The sequence below is a fragment of the Canis lupus genome, chromosome 30 (genome assembly GCF_003254725.2).
Source record: "Canis lupus dingo isolate Sandy chromosome 30, ASM325472v2, whole genome shotgun sequence".
Classification (NCBI taxonomy): domain Eukaryota; kingdom Metazoa; phylum Chordata; class Mammalia; order Carnivora; family Canidae; genus Canis; species Canis lupus.
In genome coordinates, this window is record NC_064272.1 from 37,458,862 (window position 1) to 37,479,610 (window position 20,749).

The 20,749-nt window shown below is 53.7% G+C and overlaps 2 protein-coding genes across 21 annotated transcripts in view; one reads left to right on the forward strand and one right to left on the reverse strand.

Moving 5' to 3' along the window:
• Positions 1-3,141: 3,141 nt before the first annotated feature.
• Positions 3,142-14,484, reverse strand: STOML1 (stomatin like 1). 8 transcript variants are annotated; one of them, XM_035708960.2, is made up of 8 exons: positions 12,021-12,151; positions 10,586-10,745; positions 10,247-10,353; positions 8,950-9,099; positions 8,456-8,659; positions 5,392-5,587; positions 4,563-4,775; positions 3,142-4,054 (listed from the first exon to the last, which is right to left on the reverse strand). In XM_035708960.2, the coding sequence occupies exons 4-8, from the start codon at positions 9,076-9,078 to the stop codon at positions 3,861-3,863; spliced, it is 936 nt and encodes a 311-aa protein (XP_035564853.1). In that variant the 5' UTR covers positions 9,079-9,099; positions 10,247-10,353; positions 10,586-10,745; positions 12,021-12,151; the 3' UTR covers positions 3,142-3,860. The 8 variants fall into 8 exon arrangements, with proteins under 8 accessions (XP_035564853.1, XP_025328002.1, XP_035564854.1 ...); XM_035708959.2 differs by lacking the exon at positions 10,586-10,745 and adding an exon at positions 4,379-4,464 and having other exon boundaries at positions 3,945-4,054; positions 12,021-12,186; XM_025472217.3 differs by lacking the exons at positions 10,586-10,745; positions 12,021-12,151 and adding an exon at positions 14,358-14,484.
• A 76-nt stretch (positions 14,485-14,560) lies between these two features.
• Positions 14,561-20,749, forward strand: part of PML (PML nuclear body scaffold) — a 46,074-nt gene continuing 39,885 nt past the window's right edge. For all 13 annotated transcript variants that reach the window (XR_007407497.1, XM_025472208.3, XM_025472209.3 and 10 more), the window contains exons 1-2: positions 14,561-14,819; positions 17,068-17,534. Coding sequence is in view for 12 of the 13 variants with exons in the window: in XM_025472208.3 (XP_025327993.1) it covers positions 14,685-14,819; positions 17,068-17,534 (602 nt within the window). In the remaining variant the exon portion in view is untranslated. The remainder of the gene's footprint in view (positions 14,820-17,067; positions 17,535-20,749) is intronic.

Consider the following 20,749-nt stretch of genomic DNA (forward strand, 5'->3'; position numbering starts at 1 on the left):
CTCATGAATAAATAAATAAAATCTAAAAAAAGAAAATCCAAGTTAGAAAGCAATAAACAATTGGATAATGATAATAAAAACCCTACACTGAGATGCAATTTTTCACTTACAAGATTGTCAAAAATTCCAGAAGTTTAATAACAGTGTGTGTTGGCCTGGCTGCGAGGAAAACACACCCTTACTCACAAATGATGGGAGTGTAAATAGGAATAACCCCAAGTTATCACGTCTGTCTATAGTTTGTTTGCACCTTTTTACCGTCTGCCCCTCCCACCGTATGGAGAGCGGCACCATTTAGTTATTTGTAGTTTTCTGTTTCTGATGATCAAATAAAGCTCCTTTGAACATCTATAAAGAGGCATTTGGGCAATATTTATTAAATTACAAATGTTTTAACCTAGCCATTTCCTACAGGGATTTTATCCCACAGATAAACTCAACCCCGGCAAAGAAGCATATGTTGAAGGCTATCACTGCAACATTGTTTGAAACAGCAAAACACAAAAAATAAACTGTACCAATGCAGGCAGGTTAAATAGTGTACATTTGAACAATGGAATCCTGTGTAACTAAAAAACCCAGTGAAAAAAGTTGCAGTGTACTATTATGGAAAGATGCTAAAGGTGTAATATTAAGTAAATAAAGCAACATTACATATGCTATGTTGCCACTTGTATGAAAAAAAAACCCTGGAGGATATATATATATTTGGGTTTTCTTGTATATGCAGTTAAAAAACAACAACTTCTGGAAGCATAACCAAGAAACTAATATTAGGGGATACCTGTTTGGAGGCAGGTGCAGGAAATATGTGGATGGAGTCAGGAGATGAGGGAAATTTTTAATACTATGACTTCTTAATCTTCAAAAAATTTTGAGTGACATGACTGTACCGGCTACCCAAAATTTATGAATTTAAGGTTTATTTATTTGAGAGAGAGTGAGCACACATGAGCAGGGGAAGAGTCTGGCAGAGGGTGAGGGAGAAGCAGACTCCCTGCTGAGCAGGGAGCCCAGTGCCTGACTTGATCCCAGGACCTGGGATCATGACCTGAGCTGGAGGCAGATGCTTAACGGACTGGGAGCTACCCAGCTACCCCCAAATTTACTTATTTTTTTTTCAAATTTACTTATTTTTAAAATGACATCAAAGTAATACATTCCATGGGGCAGCCCAGGTGGCTCAGCAGTTTAGTGCCGCCTTTAGCCCAAGGCCTGATCCTGGAGTCCCGGGATCGAGTCCCATGTCGTTGGGCTCCCTGCGTGGGCCCTGCTTCCATATCTGCCTGTGTCTCTGCCTCTCTCTCTCTCTCTCTCTGTGTCTCTCAAGAATAAATAAATAAAATCTTTTTTTTTAAGATTTATTTATTTATTGAGAGAGAGAGAGAGGCAGAGACACAGGATGAGGGAGAAGCAGGCTCCATGCAGGGAGCCTGACATAGGACTCGATCCGGGCTCTCCAGGATCGCACCCCGGGCTGCAGGCGACACTAAACCACTGCACCACCAGGGCTGCCCTAAATAAATAAAATCTTTAAAAAAGAAAAGTAATACATTACATGATGTCAACATAAGCGTCTTATCGTTATTCACAAGGTTACCTTGAGGGAGAAGAGGATAGCTAGCAAGGGTCTAGCCCAGTGCAGGGACATGCATGGTCTGGTGTTACTATTTTTAAGGTCTCTCCCCCAAATCTCTGCACCACCCCCATACCTTAGGCTCCATTTCCCAAAATCAGAGGTGCTCAGCTGCCTCGACTGCAGCCTCAGCCTCGCAGGGGCTTCCCACTCTGTGGCATGCACGCCCCACCCCGTGCCCCACCCCGTGCCCCACCTCGTGCCCCACCTCGTCAGCCTGCCCTGTGGCTGCAAGGGCATCGCCTCTTCAGGGAAGCCTCCTCTGATTGACATCCTCTCCCTCCCTCCTCACACCCTACTGCCCGTTAAGTGCCCCTTGTCCCCCCCCCTCCCGCCCCCAACACACAGACTGCAAGGTCTCCTCAGTCTTCAGAAGCCCAGGGGCCCTGGAACCTGGGGGCCCCCGGCCTGGAGGGCTGGCCTCATCAAGGAATGACTTCTGCCCACCAGGGGAATCAGTAGCAGGCCCTACCCTCCACCTAGAGAGACACCCACAAGTTTCAGTTTCCTGTAAATGTTCTCTTGATCCTCCCACATCCACAAGAATCTGAGTTTCGGTTTCTCCTAAGCTCTGCGAGGGAGGGAGGCGCGGGCTTTCCTGGAACTCCTGGTCCACCGCGTGCAGCCGGGTCGGAGGGACCAGAGCTCGCGCGGGAGGCTCAGGGTCCGGCAGGGAGAGCAGCCACCGAGGCAAGAACGGCGACAAGGACAGTGGGGAACGGGCGCGACGCCCAAGTGCTGAGGGGGCCCAGTCGAGGGCAGAGGACTGTGCCCCACTGGGCCTCAAGGATGGCGGGAGTGGCCAGCGGGGACCACGGGGACGGCTCCTGAACAGGCTGAGGGCAGAGGAGGGCCAGCTGGCTGGGGCTCTGGCCCTCCAGGATGGGCCCCGGGGCCAACCCTTGAACCCCAAGGCTGTGCAGCCCACGCTGGGAGGGAGAGGGTGGGCACTGGCGGGAACAGAGGGACAACTAGCCAGTGGTGCCGGGGAGGCCCCGGGGAGCCCGGGCCCGGAGGACCAGCCAAGAGCTGTTTTGCAAAGGGGAGGTCCCGATTTCTGTGGGTTCCTTTTCTCACAAGCCTTTTCAGGAACTGAGATTCATTTCTTAGGGCTAAACAAGCAAAAGGCCCCTTCCCTGAGGTCCCTGGGGTTTGGGCCAGGACTCCAGGCCCGTTCCGTCCCCTTCCCTCCCTTGTGCTAGTGGAGAAAGAGGGACGGGACTCTCCTGAAGGCGACTGGTAAGACCCCTCACCCCGGTCTCAGCAGGGCGTCTGCAGGACCAGTCCTGACACACCCACACCTTCTCTTTGGGCCAGCTTCTACCGTAAAGAGCAGCAGAAGATCCTGCACCTGCCCCACGGTCTCTGAACCCCGTGGCAGGAAGGGGAACTGTGGGTGATGCACACACCCTCCTTTCTTGAGCCCCTGTCCTCGCCCAGGTGCCAGCAGGAGCATGGCCTCGGGGACCCCCACAACCCACCCCTGTGCCCCCACTTCTCTTCCATACACTGTAAACAGCACATTTATTGGTGGTTCGTAAACCTCTGGTAAAAAGCACAGAACAGCAGGGCCCTCCTACATGCTGCCCTGGGCCCCGGCCCGCCAGGCATGCAAGACGGAGCCGGGAGGTGAGGCAAGCCATCTTCAGGAGCAGGGCTGGACGCCGAGAAGGCCCCGCGCTTTTCCATCCACACCGCCCACTGGCCTGGGCCTGAACCACTGCCACGAGGGCACATCCCTGCCCTGCGGTGACTCTCGGCGGTGGGCTGCCTTCCTTCGCCCCCATCACCTCTCTGATCCCCACTCTACAGCCGGGACCCGAGCCATACGCTTGGCTCCCTCACACTGGGACCAAATCAGGTGCAGTCGGGCTGGCCCTGTGGGCCCCGTCTCTCCACTCAGGTAGCTGGCAGAGGGGAGCGGGCCCTGCTCTCTGATCAGCACTCTGTGGGCCCGCTCAGGGCTGGGTGTTCAGCCAGGGGCCGGGATGGGCAAAGGCTTGTCCAGAGAAGCACTCCAGGTGAGACGGCAAGGCGGCCTGACTCAGTCTCTCCCAGCCTCTTGTGTCTGCCAGCCTCCATTCGTTGGCTCCTGGCGAGCCTGAAACTTCTCAAGGCTCAACAACCCGAGGTGTGGCACCAGCGCCTCCTCCTCCAAGACGTCCCCCCACCCCCGGCTTCACGCCAGAATCGGGGCTGGCCTATGGGCAGTCAGCCAAAGCTGCTACTTCAGGGCCCTGAGGACAGCCTCCAGCTTCATGGCCACGGCCAGGTCACCCTTCACCTTTAGGCGCCCACTCATGTAGGCCCCCAGGGGCCGCAGCTCCCTGCACAGAAGGGCCCGCAGGTCTGCCTCAGCCATCTCCACCACCACATCAGGGATGCCGTCGGGCACCCCGTGCCCTATGCTCCCGTGCCCTATGGGGGAAGAGAAAAACGGAGCATTAGCAGGGGGACAGCTACGCAGCAGGGGGGAAGACGGGGTTAGCATGGCCCGCTAAGGAGGAGTGGAAAGTAACAGCTAAGTGTCCAGGTTCCAATTCACTGAGTTCAAGTACTATTGGCTGTGTGACCACTCAGGGCCCTGGTTTTCAAACTGGTGAAACGGGGATGACAATCATCCAGAATCAGAGAACCACGGTGAGGGGCAGGTGGGATCACGCACTGCCGTGCTCAGCACAGACCCTGGCCAGCAGAGCTGCACCGTGTGTGTGAAGCTCTCGCCCCAGGGGCCCTGCTCACCTGCTCCCCTGCTCACCGGGGCAGGGCAGGGAGACAACGGCTCGGCTCGTCACTTTCCGCACATGGTGCAAGTTCACCCAAAACTCCTGGCAGGAGCAGGGGGCAATTTAAAATAGGACCACGGGGGTGGGTGCCGCTACGGGCCACCTGGCTGGGACGGCGAGGGCGGGGAAGGCAGGCGCACCTGTAGTGAGGTCGAGGAAGTAGACGCTCTGGGAGCCGCTGGGCAGGATGACATTGAACTGGTAGCAGGCCCCGACCTGGCTGACCAGGGCCTCTGATAGGAAGGGCTGCAGGGCAGTCAGCAGCCCCTCAGCCACAGGCTGCTTCGGACTGGGCCCAGCACCAACGTGAGGGGCAGGCGGCTCAGCTTCGCTCACCATCTCCAAGGTGTCTGCTGAGGGGTGGCCAACAGCCAGGGGGAAGGAAGCAGAGAGAAGATAGTCAGGGTGCTGCCGAGGTCAGGCTCCCTGTGACCTCTGCACTGTCTGTGGCTGCTCCCTCTTCTGCGCCAGTCTGGCCTGAGTTCCCCTTCCTCCTCTGCTAAGAGGCAGCCTTTCAGCTTTCTTTTTTTTTTTTTTAAAAAAAAGATTTATTTCTTTATTCATTCAGAGAGAGCGGAGAGGCAGAGACACAGGCAGAGGGAACAACAGGCTCCATGCAAGAAGCCCGATGTGGGACTCGATCCTGGGTCTCCAGGATCACACCCCGGGCTGCAGGCGGCGCTAAACCGCTGTGCCACCAGGGCTGCCCGCCTTTCAGCTTTCAGCTTAACCCGCGCCCCCCACCCCCCCCCACCCCGGACCCTGGGTGCCGTCCCTTCCCCCCACGGGGGCTCCCCAAGGCCTCTATACGCTCAGACACCTGGCCTTATTTCCCATGGGCCCTAGAGAGGGGTGGCCTGAGCGGCTGGGCAGGCGTCCCCGTGCAGGAAAGTACTCCGCGCAGAGCCTGTGCGGACAACCAGCCCAGTGCCCTGGGGGGCACCTCTCCTTCTTCCCAGGACTCCTCACCTGGCCCGAGGGGTGAGGCGCCTCCAGCCACTGAGGGCAGGCCTCCTCCCAAGAAGTGGAGAGCCAGTTGCTGGAGGGTGCTGTCCAAGCTGGGCCCCGTTGGGCTGTCCTGGGGTGGCTGGAGCACAGCCTCCACTGCTAGTTCCACTCGGTCCACCTCCAGCCCCCAGGCTCTGGTCACGTCATTGATTTCCAGCTGGAAAACAGTGGTGGGGAGATGTGGAATTAAATCTGCAAGCCTTTGTGGGAGGACCTTCTTTGGTCTGGAGGCCCCACCGCCTCCCTCCCTCCCTTGGGGCCAAGCTCCCTCCTGGGGAATGCAGGCAGAGGGCAATTACAACCCAGCTGCTAGCAGCTGGTGGTGAGCAACTAGGACAGGGCCTGACCCCCTGGAGGTCCAGGGAGGGGGCGGTGACACCAGGAGGAGGGGAGCTGTCTGGTCCATGGGTAGAGCAGGAAGGAAGACTGAGCAGATGCTGTAATTTATAAGAAATGCGCACTGATCGTTTAAATGATACCTCCAAGTATGTCTTTGTTTCAAGACTCCCAGCCCTACAACCCTCGGAATTGCCGTGAGAAGAGAAATAAAGGGGTCTTTTGTTATGTTACAAAAGGTAATTTTTGGAGCCCACCCAAGGATGGGGGCTGGTTGCCAGGAGGACCAACTATGTGACTGGAGAGTTGGAATTTCCACTGGGACGGGACAGATGACCAATGACTTAGTTCTCAGTATGCAAAGAAGCCTCTAGAAAATTCCCAGAAGGACTGGGCTCCAGAGCTTCCAGGCTGGTGAATGCCAGAGAGGTGTGCCTGGGGAGGGCATGGAAGCTCCGCGCCTTTTCCCCAGACCTCACCCTGTGCCTCTCTTTGTCTGGCTGTTAATTCATATCTTTTATCATATCCTTTAATAAACTGGTAAACACAGTTCTGTGAGCCACTCTAGCAAAAGAACCCAGGGAGGTCGGTGGAACCCCCAAATCTGTAGCTGGTTGCCAGAAGCACAGTAACAGCCTGGGCTTGTGACTGGCGTCTTTAGTGGGGGCCAGGGGGCAGTCTTGTGGGACTTAACCCATGGGATCTGATGCTGTCTCTGGGGAGACAGTGTCAGAATGGAGCTGGATTCTTGGGACACCCTACAGGCATCTGAAGATTGGTGTTGTGGGTGTGCAAACTTCCCTTCCCCACATTGGAACCAGGTCCAGGAACTCCTTGAGAAGGGCTCTTCCAGACAATGGGAACAGCGTGTACAAGGGCAGGGACAGGATAACCTGGAATGTCTGGGGAAATGGGAGTAACCAGAGTCCCGTTTAGCTAGACCCTCGCAATGGGCCAGGAGACAGCTGGCTCAGAGGCGGGGGCTCGGCTCACTTGGATTTACCCTGACACACGGAGCCTTTGAGAGGAGTTTAGCAGGGAGGTGACCAGGACTTGCTCCTTAGAAAGAGCCTCCTGGCTGCTCCACGGACACTAGATTGAAGGGGGCGGAGGGTGGCAGCATGGAGACCACGTGGGCCATTGTTTCAAATTATGGGCAGAAATGATGGGGATCTGGTGTCGGGGAGTGGAGGGGGAGAGCTGCGAGGGCCTGGGGTGCAGACAGAGCCTGCAGCCTCACAGAAAGGGGAGGAGGGAGGGAGGTTCAACAGAGGCAGGAGCCATACCCCCAGCCCAGAGCACCGCCCCTGCAGGGGGCAGACCTCCAGGGGTAGGCAGAAAGGGGAGTGAGGATGAGAGATGTCCGCCTGGCCTGGGGCTTCCAGGAGGCAGCTGGCTTTCTGGAGACTTCGCCTTAACCACAGGCACTGACCCCGTTCTCCCGGGAGTTGGGCGCCAACTCCGTCTGGGCAACAGGCCCTCAATGACTAACGTCGTGGAGTGGGACCGACCTCCCCCAGACTGCCCCTCTCGGCCTTGTTGCACAACAGGCCTGGTGTTCTGGTTTCTTCCCCTGCCCGCCCCTGACAGCAACTAGGCTGAGATCAGCTTTCTCCTTCAAAAAGTACACTAAAATGCCATGTAGCTTCATAAATAAAAATTGTTATCAATTGTAGAAGACGGAGCACTGGTTTGATGGGGGGGGGGGGGCAGAAGGCAGTTGATCTGGTGCTGGGCCCGCTCTGCCCTTGATTGGGGGGGGGGCACCAAATAAGCCCTTAGTTTCCTCCCTCCAAAATAAAACCAGAATATCAATCCTCCTGCAGCAAAACGTAAAGCAGATACACCTGGGCAGGGAAAGGACTCGTAAACTACGATGCTCTGCACGCTCTGCACGCAGGAGCTGCTCTCACCAGAACAGCAGCCGCTCCTCCTGGGGGGGGGGGGGGGCTTCCCTCCCTCCCGTGGCTGACTCACTGCCCCAGGGCCTGGGATCTCTGGAATCCTACCTGCCCCGCCCGTCCTGGAACCCTAGGCCCCCAGAAGGCAGAGCTAAGGGGAGTAAAAGGAAACCTCACCCAGCGCCACTGGGGCGGGGTGGCGGGGGGAGCCCAAGGTGAGCACAAGGAGCAGGGGACATGCATTTCCATCCTGTCCTGCCACAGAAGGGAGGCAAGGGTAGTTCTGGTTCAGATCATTATTCAGGGGAAGAGGCAGGAAAAAGGTCCGAATGCCCTTGTGTCCCCTTGTTCTGTTCTGAACAAGGAACACAAAGCCCTCAAAACACAAATGCTGCCCTGTGGGGCATGGAATTCCCCAGGTGACTGTGCCCAGGCAGGCCCCTGCTCCTTTCACCCGCCCGCCCATCTGCTGGTCTGCCTGCCTGCGAGGCTGTGTCAATGGCAATGCTGGCAGAGCAGGGAAGGGTAAAGCCCCAGCAGTGAGGCAGGGCCCCGAGAATCTCAGTGGGGCCACTCCCCTCTCAGGGCGCCAGTGCCTCTCCAAAACCACTATGGTCTGTACTCATCTTCTGTTCCTCAGTCCTACCCAGACCACTGGCTCTTCAAAGGTTGGAACGCACGATAAACTGAGGCGCAGAGCGATCTGGCGCTCTGCTCAAAGAGCCTCGGCAGGCAGAGCCAGGCCCAGGTGCCCACCACTGACCTCTACCGTGCGAGGAGCTGCCTACCAGGAGCTGGTCGCTGATCTTGAGCTGCTCCGTCTGGATCTCCCGCAGAGGCCTCTTGAGCAGGGCCTTGGTCATGGCATTTTGGGCCGTCATACGCGTGGCCGTGTTCAGGTCCTTTACGGTCATCACGGACAGTACTGGGTCCCAGATGCGGAACTGGACATCGGCCCCCACGGACAACACGGCCCCATCCTTAGAAGTCAGCTTTGGGGTGGAGGGTTGGTGAGAGAGGAGATGGTCAAGGGGCTGGCGCTGCAGGGGGGTCAGGCCCTCTGAGACCACCCAGCTTGACCCACCCACTGGGTACCGATGTCCCCAAGTTCATGTCATTAGGTACACTGCATAAGGATGTCCCCCAGCCTCCATCCTCAACATTTTGGTTTCTTCCCCTACCCTGACCTTGATGGTTGCTCACACACCGAGGTACTGGCTCCCACAATCACTCTGCAAAAGCCCCCACCCCCTCTTTCTGGGAGAGCCGAGAAGCTCCTCACCTTGCAGGGAGGGACATTGAAAGCGCGTGTCCTTAAATCCACCCGCTGAAAGGAGTCAATGAAGGGCAAGAGCAGAACCATGCCAGGCCCTTGAGGGGTACGGATCCGGCCCAGTCGAAACACGATCATCCGCTCATAGGTAGGTACAATCTGTTCATGAGGGGGAGGGAAAGCGGTCAAAGTACCGGGCTGACAACAGCATCTGCCCAGGTCCCCCCACCGCCCCCCTCTGCCTTGGTCAGTGTCAGCTATCCTTAGATCTTTTTTATTACTATTTTTTTATTTAAAGATTTCATTTATTTATTCATGAGAGACACAGAGAGAGAGGCAGAGACACAGGCAGAGGGAGAAGCAGGCTCCCTGCAGAGAGCCCGATGTGGGACTTGATCCCGGGACTCTGGGATCACACCCGGAGCCACAGGCAGCCGCTCAACCGCAGAGCCACCCAGGTATCCCTTCTTAGATCTTTTTAGAAGAGAAAACCAAGGCTCTGAGAGGTTACATGACTTGTTCAAAAATCACACAGCCCCCAAGTGAAACAGACAAGATTTGAAGGCAGTTCTGAATGACTCCAACCCCAAGCAAAGGGCTTTGCCAACTTTAGAAGTAAATATGTCCAAACTGAGAAATGAAGGCCCAGAGAAGCAAGGTGACTTGCCCAAGGTCACACAGCATTTGTTTCAGTGGCACTTCTAGGACTAGGGTTTAGCACCTTCTAAGAGACTTCCTTCCAGACCATACCAAACCCAAAGGCTTCCTGGAAGGGTTGGCTGTTGCCTAGGGCCACACAAAGGGCAAGGCCTGCCTGGGCTTCCCCCTTCACTGTGGCTTGCAGATGTGATCCTTAGGGAGAGCTCACCCTTTCCCCTCTTCACCAGCCCTTGTTAAAAACCAGGCCTCAATTCCTATTACTTATTACCCCTGGGCCAAGCGGAGTATTTCTCATTTCAAATTTTAGCCTGACCCAAAGAAAGGAAAATATCTGTGTGCACCCTTTTTTTTTTTTTCTTTCTTGTGTGTGTGCACCCTTAAAGCCAGTGCCCAGACCCCAGGACCTGGGAGTTTGGGAAGGCTTCTGCACCACTCACTGGCTTCCAGTGTGACTTTGGGCAAGTCTGAGCCTGTTTTTCCTCATCTGAAAGATGTGAATGGATAATCCCGGACCAGCCCATTTCATTGGGATGCGATAATGTAATCCGTAGGGGAAGGGGACAGAGGATGGAGGGAAGATTGATCCAACAATGCCAAAGCTCTGAGCGTGGCCCGAAGCCCCGGAGTCTGACCCAGGCAGCCTTACCTTCAAGGCGAACCAGCCGGAAATGGGGAAGGTGAGCAGCAGCAGCAAGAGCCCCAGGAAGCTGATGAGGCCGTGGCAGAGGTAGGAGGGCCAGCTCTGGGGCGCATCTGGGGACGAGAGAGCAGAAAGAGGCAGTCAGGGAACACCGACGGGTTCTGGCAGCAGAGCCGTGGGCGGAGTGAAGCTGGTCGAGGGTACTTTCTGCCCACCTCCCTCTCTGGCGGCTCGTCCCTTCTCAGGGCCCTCAGTTGCCTCCCTAAGACTCCGGTCTTTAGCCAGGTGCGAGGTAAGGATGTTCCCTCCTCCCACTCGTCAAAACTAATCTGTCCCAAGTCCCACCTCCACAAGGCCGAGTCTCTGCTAAGCAACAGCCGTTAGACTTGAGAAGCCAATCCAAGTGATGCTCTCCTCACCGGGTACCTGGATCAATGCTCTTGGCTCACGCGGAGTGCTTCCCACACCTGGCATGGAGCCAGGAGCATCCAGGCATCTGTAAACACTGCACTGGGGGTGAACCGAATGCTCCTGAACCTTCCTCCTCTACCATCGGCCCCAAAAAGTGTGCTTTCAGGGCCACCTCTTGGAAATAATGCTTTAGCCTAAAGGGATAAAGCGTGAACGGCATGGCGAGGGCGAGGGCGAAGATGTTCTTCCCTAGTTCAAAACTCACCCCCCACCCCCGCCCTTTAATGCCCTAAGGACTACGGAATGCTTTACTTGAAAGGGAGGTGTGAACTAGGAAGATGAGAGGCCCGTGAGCCCGGCTCCTGCAGCACCAAGGGCTCAAGATGTAAGTGGAGCGGAGAAAGCCCCAGAACCTAGCATGGTGATCCTCTGCTCTCTTTGCTCTCGTTCCCCTTGCAAGCCTAGACAGGAAGCAACCCCGGAGGCTCTGCTCCGGGCTCCCAGGAACGCCGTGCCCTCTGCGGTCTCCAAGACCCCGGGGCACCTTCCTGCCCGGCTCTGACCCCCCGCGGCCCCTGCAGGAAAGGAAGCCCGGGGAGGGGGCCGGCTGTCATCACAGGAGGGTCGGGAGGGACCAGGACCAAATCCTCCAACGACGGAGGCTCGTGGGGATCTTACCCCAGGGCCAGGGAATCCCTCAAGGCTCTGCAGCAGGAGATGACGGAAGCTCAACAAGAGGCAGCCGAGGGCCTGCCCGTACCCACCGGGAGACAGGCGGATGCCTGGGCCTGGGGCGTCTGGGGCGTCTGGGGCGTCTAGAAGCACCCCCAGGAGGAATGAAGACTGTGCCATTTCTCCGCAGCCAGGCGCCCTTAGCAGGCGGACCACCTCCTAGGCCTCCACCCTGGGCTCCTTTTGGCCGAAATGGGAATCTGAAGGGCGCCCGGGGTCGGGGGTCGGGGGTCGGGGAGGACCAGTCCAGGAGCTGCTGCCTCTGGTGGTTTCCGCTCAGATGGTGACCTCTGGGTCCTGAGATGTGGCCCCATCTGCTGGAGATTCTCTCCCTCCCTCTCTCTTTAAAATAAATCTGCAGGGGACCCCTGGGGGGCTCAGCGGCTGGGCGCCTGCCTTTGACCCAGGGCGTGACCCGGGGTCCCGGGGTCGAGCCCCGCCTCGGGCCCCCTGCACGGAGCCTGCTTCTCCTTCTCCCTCTGCCTCTCTCTCTCTCTCTCTCGGCCTCTCATGATTAAATACAATCTTTAAAAGAATAATAATAAACTAAATCTTCGAAATGGGGACTTGCGACCCCCCCCCCCCCTCGGCCTCCTCCTCCCGGGCCCCGGCTCCGCGGCGCTGGGCGGCCACTCACCGGCCCCCGGCCCCGCGCCGCCCCGCTCCGGGGACAGGCAGCCCTTCTGCGAGCCCAGGAAGCCGAAGCTCGACTGCTGGAAACGGTCAAAGTCCCCCAGGGGTAGCGCCCGGTACCCCGACCTGCCGAGCATGGCTCCCGGCAGGTGCACCCGCGCCCCGCCCCCCCCCCCCCCGGCCGCCGCTTCCGGGGTCGCGGGCCACCGAGGCGGGAGGCGGCGGCTAGAGGGGCCGGCCCGCGCGGCACAGCGCCCCCTGCGGCTGGAGGACCGCGCCCGCCCGCGCCTCGGCGCCCCGCAGGCCAGGTGGGGGGGGGGGGGAGCCCGCGAACCAGGTTCCCTCCGGAATCAAGCCTGCGGGGCGCTGCTGCTGCAAACCCCCATACTGCGGGGTTGGCGGGTTGGAGCGTCTTATCTAGAAGTAGGGCTTCTTCTAGGCACCGTCAGCAAATGATTCTTCCTTGTGGCCCCCCCCCCCAGCCCCCCAGCCTCCCAAGCAGGGTCTGGCATAGAATGGATCTCAATTACTTGTGGCTCAGCGGTTTGGCACCGCCATTGGCCCAGGGCGTGACCCTGGAGACCTGGGATCGAGTCCCTCGTGGGGCTCCCTGCATGGAGCCTGCTTCTCCCTCTGCCTGTGTCTCTGCCTCTCTCTCTCTATATATATATGTGTGTGTGTGTGTCTCATAAATAAAATCTTAAAAAAAAAAAAAAAAGATACTTGTCTGTTGAGTGAAGCCATAGCCAGCTCACTGTTGGCACAAAAAGAGGAATTTCGTCATCACAGACGTCCAGGAAACAGCACACCCCTTGACCCAGACACGTAATGTGACCTAGAGGTAGCTTTAGCTCGCCTCTCCATGACTTGGGAAAAATCTAAATGCAGATGGTAAATTCACTCTGAGCAGCATTGACTTTCAACATCGAGTTGGGGCAGGTGAGCCAAGAGGGGCGCCTAGCGTCTGCCTTCTGCTCAGGTCATGATCCCAGGGTCCTGGGATTGAGCCCCATGGGCTCCCTGCGCAGTGGAGGGTGTGCTTCACCATCTCCCCCTGCCTGCCGCTCTGCCGACTTGTGCTCTGTCAAATAAATAAATAAAATCTTAAAAAAAAAAAAAAAAGTGAGCAAACAAATAATGAAGCTTTCCTTGTCTCAGCCACATGCCAATCCTGCCTCCTCAGACCCTCACACCCCCTGATGTGACCCTTCCAGGTCCCTTCTGCAGATGCTGCTCACCATCTTTGGCTTTTTCTAGTTTGATGGCCTGATTCTGAAGCCCTGAGGGTACTGATCAGGCTGGAGGGAAGGGTAGGGCCCCTGAGGCCTCACACGGTCCTGGGAAGTGGGGTCTCCCTGCCAATCCCTTTCCCCACATAGCCCAGAGGATAAACTTTACAAGAGCAAGGTCCCATCACCATCCCTAGTCCGCTCCAAGCTGGAACTGAGCACAGAATTGTACCCAGCGGGTAATACAGTGGTTGGGGTGGTTTGGTGTTTGAAGCCAGGGCCCTTCATCCAGTGAAGCTGCCCGAGGTTGTGCTTCCTACCCTCACCAGCTGGGAGCTGGCATGCTTCCCCTTTAGCCAAGAACTAACTTGCTCTCTCCTCGCTGTCTTCATACCTGCTCGTCGGCTCTCCCCTTCCACTCCCTGCCTGCGCTGCCTCAGACTCACCAACCTTTCCAACTCTCAACCAAGGCATCATCCTGTTCCCCTCAGCTCCACTCACTGTCCTCCTGGTGTCTCAGACTCAGATCCCTCCTCTGCATCCCACAGCCATTGTCCTAGACCAGGTCACCCATCCCAGGTTGCCAGAGTGACTGTCCCAACATGCGTGTTGGGTCATGTTTCTGGGTTCTAATCTCACGCTGTTGCCCACAGAACAAGTGCATCTCCTTAGCCCTGATCCTGCTCATGGGTCCCCTCTTAAATTTGAAAATAATGAAAACCGGTTTCTTTTTAAGATTTTATTTATTTATTCATGAGACATCACACACACACAGAGAGAGGGGCAGAGACACAACACAGGCAGAGGGAGAAGCAGGTTCCATGCAGGGAGCCCGATGTGGGACTCGATCTGGGGTCTCCAGGATCACACCCCGGGCTGAAGGCAGGCGCTAAACCGCTGAGCCACCCGGGCATCCCTGGAAACTGGTTTCTAAACAGACTCTCCTGTTTCAAACCTCCATGCCTTTGCTCGTGCTGTTGCAAGCGTTCCCCATCCCCAAGTTCCTGCACGTCCCAGCTGAGATCTCCTTTCCGGCCTGCCCCTCTGCAGCGTGCAAACCTGTTTGGGTGACTGCTCTCGCTTAGACCTGGGTTCTTCCAAAGCAGGCCCACCTGTGGCTCCTGTCTGTGCCCGGGGTCAAGCCAAGGGCGGCCCGGCCTCCCTCCCGCTAGGCCAGGCCGCGGCCGGGTTACCCCCAGGTCGGCTGAGCATCTTCTCTCCTCCCCTCCTCCCTCCGGCTCGGGGCGTGTCTCCAGACCCCCCCTCCCCGGCCCTAGAACCGCCCCCCGGCTCTGTCTCACTTCCTCCGGGGAGGCGGGCCCTGAGTGGGGCCGTCCCTCCCCCGGGCTCCGGCGACCGCGATCCGGTCCCTGCCTCTCGGTTTCGCTTCTCCTCCCCCCTCAGGCTCAAAACCCAGAAGCGAAACTGTGCTGGGATCCATGCAGCAGGAGCCCGCGCCCCCCCGCTCTCCGGCGCCCGGGCAGGACCCCGCACCGTCCGGGGCGCCCAGCATGCCTCCCCCGGAGCCCGCCTCCGAGGGCCACCAGCCCAGCCCCAGCCGCAGCCCCGCGGAGGTACCACTGGGCTTGGGGAGGTGGGGTGGAGGCTTGGTTGATGGCTTCGGGAAAGGGAGGGGACAGCGAGGCCAGGCACCTCCCCAGAGTGACCCAGAGAGAAAGCCAGACACTGGGCCCCGACCCTCGGGGCAGCTGAGAGTGGGAAAGGGTACCAGGGTGAGCTGGGGGGGGCCTCGGGGCTGGCATGCCCCACGGACAGGGGGCAAGGTGCTGAGGGCCTGGACTCATCTGCCCACCCTGGCGACTTGCCCCCCTGAGCCTCAGATGAAGGTCCAGGGATTCGGGGGATGGCGGGGTAGCCCTGGGGAGCAGGCCGAGAGCCAGGGGCATGTCCCAAGTGTGGAAAACCAAAAGCCGAGTTCCCAGATCAGGAAGTGGGAACCTGGCCCAGACGAGAGAAGTGTCTTGGCTAAGGCCTCACAGCTCTTGGGGTGGCTTCTCCGCTAGGATACCTACCTCCAAGATCCTTCTGTTGGAACACCCTGTGTGCCCTCCACCCCCGCACCCCCACCCTGGGTCCACAAAGGGTGTACTGGGGCCTCTTCCGGAAGCTTGCCTGGGTCTGCTCCGGGTTTCCTGGGGCCTCTTCCCGGAAGCTTGCCTGGGTCTGCTCCGGGACAAGCTCCCCAGCTGCGCTCCTGCCCCAGAGGAGCTACTTCACATCTCATGCAGTGTGTTTTCCCAGGCCCTTCATGAAAGCACCATCCTGCAGTAACTTCTATTCTGTGCATTATTACAACTAGGAATCGTACTACTTCCTTGTGAACATTCCTCGTGGGCCAGTACTTTATTAAGCACTTTTTCCCCCTTTTTTTTTCTAGAAAATATCCATAATATTAAAATTACCATGTTTTTAACATTTTTATTTCTTCTAAGTAATCTCTACGCCCAGCATGGGGCTTGAACTTAACAACCGCAGGATCCAGAGCCTCGTGCTGCGCTCACTGAGCCAGCCAGGTGCCCCAAAAACTTAACGGTTTTTAAGTGTACATTTCAGTGGCATTGAATATATTCACAATGTTGGGTAACCGTCAACCACCATCTATTTCCAGAATTTTTTTCATCACCCTCCACAGAAACTGTACTCCCTAAGCAGTAGCTCCTTATTTACCCGCTTCTCCCAGCTCCTGGTAACCTCCACTCTACTTTTCTGCTGCTGTGGATCTGCCGATGCTAGATATTTCATATAAGTGAGCCATCCAATTATTTGTCCCTTCGTGTTTGTCTTATTTTGCTTAGCCTAATGTTTTCAAGGTTCTCATAGCATGTATGAGAATTTACTTCCTTTTCATTTTATTTTATGTTATTTTTGGTAAAGATCTTATTTTTAAGTAACCTCTACACCCAGTGTGGGGCTTGAACTCACAAACCCAAGATCAAGAGTCACATTCTCCACCAACTGAGCCAGCCAGGCGCCCCTTCCTTCATTTTCTTTTTTAAAGATTTTATTTTATTTATATATTTTTTTAAAGATTTTTTTAAAGATTTTATTTATTTGAGAGAGGCAGAGACGCAGGCAGAGGGAGAAGCAGGCTCCTTGCAGGGAGCCCGATATGGGACTCGATCCAGGGACCCCAGGATCACGCCCTGGGCCAAAGGCAGATGCTCAACTGCTGAGCCACCCAGACGTCCCTCTTCCTTCATTTTTAAAAACTGAATGATACTCCATTGCACGCGTAGACCGGTTTTGTTTATCTGTTCATTTGTTGATGGACACTTGGGTTATTTCTACCTTTTGGAGCCTGTGCATGATGGTGCTTTGGACATGGGTGTAAAGTATCTGTTCAGCTACTCGTCTTCAGTTATTTTGGGAAATCTATCTAGGAATGAAATTGCTGGGTTATATAGTACTCCTGTGTTTAACTTCTTCAGGAGCCACCAAACCATATATATTTTTAAGATTTTATTTATTTATTCATGAGAGACACACACAGAGAGAGAGGCAGAGACATAGGCAGAGGGAGAAGCAGGCTCCATGCAGGGAGCCCAATGCGGGACTCGATCCCAGGACCCCAGGATCACGCCCTGAGCCCCCAGGTGCCCCTCCACCAAACCATATTAAGCACTGTTTATGATTTACATGAGATACGCTTCACGTATCTCCTTTCTAGAGCGAGTCCCTTGAAGGTAGGGATTTATGCTCCCATCCTTGGGTGTCCGGGCCTCGTAGTGCCGTGCTCCCTGCAGAGGATCTGGGGGGGGGCTCCGGGATTTCAGGCCTCACCCCACCTCTCTGGTCCCCCAGCAAGCCCTGGAGGAGGAGTTCCAGTTCCTGTGCTGCCAGAGCTGCCAGGCCGAAGCCAAGTGCCCCAAGCTGCTGCCGTGTCTGCACACGCTCTGCTCGGGATGCCTGGAGGCATCGGGCCTGCGCTGCTCCATCTGCCAGGTGCCCGGGCCTCTAGGCGCTGGCTCGCCGGCCCTGGACAACGTCTTCTTCGAGAGCCTGCAGCGGCGCCTGTCGGTTTACAGGCAGATCGTGGACGCGCAAGCTGTTTGCACCCGATGCAAAGAACCTGCGGACTTCTGGTGTTTTGAGTGCGAGCAGCTCCTCTGTGCCAAGTGCTTCGAGGCGCACCAGTGGTTCCTCAAGCATGAGGCTCGGCCCCTGGCAGAGCTCCGTAGCCAGTCGGTGTGTGAGTTCCTAGACAGCACTCGAAAGTCCAACAGCATCTTCTGCTCCAACCCCAACCACCGCACCCCTATGCTGACGAGGTGAGCCTGCTGGTCCTGGTGGGGTGGCACATCCCAGAGCCGGGTAGAAGGTGCAGGGAGCAGAGAGTCACATAACGAGCACCGGGGGATAAGGGGCTTCTGGGCCTTTGCAACTCAAAATGTGGTCCAGGGACCAGCAGCATCTGTGGCCATGACCGCAGTGTATATTATCCCATGCAAATGGATAATGATCGGTAACAGCCTCCCCCTGTAGTAGATAGTGCTGCAGAACCATCTTTACACGCTTACCCAATAATTTTTTCAGGGTATATTTTGGAAATGCCATTGCTAGGAGAAGGGGTATGAAAATTCGATACATGTTACCAAACTGCCCTTTAGAAAGTTTTACAGTGGGATTTTGTACATCACCGTCCATGGAGTGTGGGTCATGGATAGATTCCAGAGGAGATGCAGGTAGTTTCTGTCTGAAAGTCAAAACCATAACACGATGCTGTCTCAGAATGTCTATAGGAAAAAAATCCAATTGAATCCAGTTAAAATTATTTTTATTAAACAGCACGGGATTTTCATCCAATATTTTTCATAATACATGTGTATGGTTAAAAAAAATTATGAAATTTATAAAGGGGGCAAAGTCTCCACTCCACTCTGTCCCCATCTGCTTAATTCCTACTTCTCCCCCCCGCCCCACAGTTAACCAATGTTACCAGTTTGGAATGCCTCCAGAGTTTCTTTGTGAATTATCCACAGATAGGGGTAGATAGCCCTACAAATTCTAATTTTCCCCCTTTTAGCCAAAGAGGTAACATACCTACCTATGTGAACTATTCCTGCTCCCAATAGATTGCTTCTGTAAGATTCCTAGGTGTGCTCATTGGGGATCTGCATAGCAAAAGTATTCTTTGCCCATTGGGAACACACTCAGAACTGCATTCTTCCTAAACCTGAGTGTGGCTTGCTTCTGGCTTGGACTTCTACTACCAGAATTAGTTTCTGTTTCCAGCAGATTCCTCCAACAGAAGGACATTAGAATTCGGATTTCCTTGTTTGTTAAGATTCAGATTTAGTGGCTTTTTATAAATTTATTGCCTATTGTTATTTCTTCATTTGTGAATTGCCTATTTAGGTCCTTTGCCTGTTTGTTTTTTTCTTCAAGAAATTAGTTCCTAATTTTTTTTTTTTAAAGATTTCACTTATTTATTCTTGAGAGACACACACACAGAGAGAAGCAGGCTCCATGCAATCCTTAATTTCAAGAGCCAGTGACGGTGCAAACGTTTTCTCCTGTTGACTTTTGCCATGTCATTTCCTACGTGGGATTGTGTTTTAAGTTTTTTGTTTTATAGAATCCAGTTCATCAGTCTTCCTGTATGGTGTCCTGCTTTGATCATACTGGGAAAGATTTTCTTCCCATGCCAATGTTAAAAATATTTTCTTATATCCTGTGTTAATAATCCCATGGTTTTATGTTTATAATTGAATCTTTAATTCATAAGGAATCAATTTTTCTGCATGGCATAAAGTAGGATTCCTCACTTTGCTTTTCTCTCCCAACTGGAATGTTGGTTCTCTCAACAACTTTTATTGAATAATCCACTCTTGCCTTCATCTCACATGCCCTATACTAAATGCTCAAGCAGTCATGGGTATGTTTGTAAAGATCTGTTCTGTGCTGATGATCTATTTCTCCGTTAATCCTTACTGTCCTAGGGAATCTAGTAGCTTCATGTTTGATAGGGCAAATTCCCATTCTTCTTCAGAAGCAATTTTACTTTTTTTTTTTTAAAGATTTTATTTATTTATTCATGAGAGACACACAGAGAGAGGCAGAGACACAGGCAGAGGGAGAAGCAGGGTCCATGCAGGGAGCCTGACACGGGACTTGATCCCAGGACTCCAGGATCACGCCCTGGGCCAAAGGCAGATGCTCAACTGCTGAGCCACCAGGCGTCCCAAATTTTGCTTTTCTTATGTTTTTACAGTTGATGCCGTTTCAGAACTTATATATTCACTGGGATTTTGAATGAAATTGTATTAAATCTGGGGAGAGTTGGCCTCATCTCTGGTTATATCTTTCTTTATACTTTTATGGACATACCTCTTGAACTTTTAAGTTGTAGTTAAATTTATAATATTTGGGCAACCCAGGTGGCTCAGCGGTTTAGCGCCGCCTTCAGCCCAGGGTATGATCCTAGAGACCTGGGATCGAGTCCCACATCAGGCTCCCTGCATGGAGTCTACTTCTCCCTCTGCCTGTGTCTCTGCCTCTCTCTTTCTGTCTCTCATGAATTTAAAAAAAAAAAAAAAAAAAAAAAAAAAAAATATATATATATATATATATATAATATTTAATGAGCCTGTGAATAAAATCTTTTCCATTATTATTTCTAGCTGGTGATCATTAACATCCTTTAATCCCCCTAATTTATGTATTATATTAGCCATTTGAGCTCTTTTATTTTTGTAAGCTTTTCCAATTGATTCTTCTGAATTTCCTAGGTAAACAATTCATGTCATCCACAAGTAATAAAAACTTTATTGTCTCCAAAATTTACATGTATTACCTCCTTGTAGCTTTGTTTTGTTGTTTCTCATAGCTAAAACCATCAGAGCAATATTGAATGGTGAAAGGAAGTGGTTAGAAAGGCAACTTTAAAAAAAACTTAAAAAGAAACTTCATCTTATTCCTAGCTTTCATGAGAGAGTTTTTTTCTTATATATGATGCTATTTATTATTGCTTTCCTTAGGTAACTTTACAAAATCACATTTAGAAAGTTGCCTCCCACTTCTAGCTTACTAAGAGTTTTTTGTTTTACTATTTTGTTTTATTTTTAACTCAGGAATGGGTGTTCTTTGGGATTCTATGAAGGTGTCCTTATACCTTTCACTGTGGTGAATTATATAGCAATGTGTTTCTTTATGTTGAGCCTTTTTTTTTTTAATTCCCAGGAGGAAAAATGCTATTTGGTCATGATATACTATTATTTTAATTCATAGCTGGATTTCATTCAATGCTATTTTACTTAGGCTATTATCTGTATTTACAAATGTGATCAATTTTTATGAGTATGTATGATTTCTTTCAAGGTTTTTGACCCATTTTATACTGATCTCCATCAGTGAATTTGTAAGCTTTTTTTTTTTTCAAAGATTTTAGTTATTTATTCATGAGAGACACACAGAGAGAGAGAGGCAGAGACACAGGCAGAGAGAGAAGCAGGCTCCCTGCAGGGAGCCTGATGTGGGACGTGAT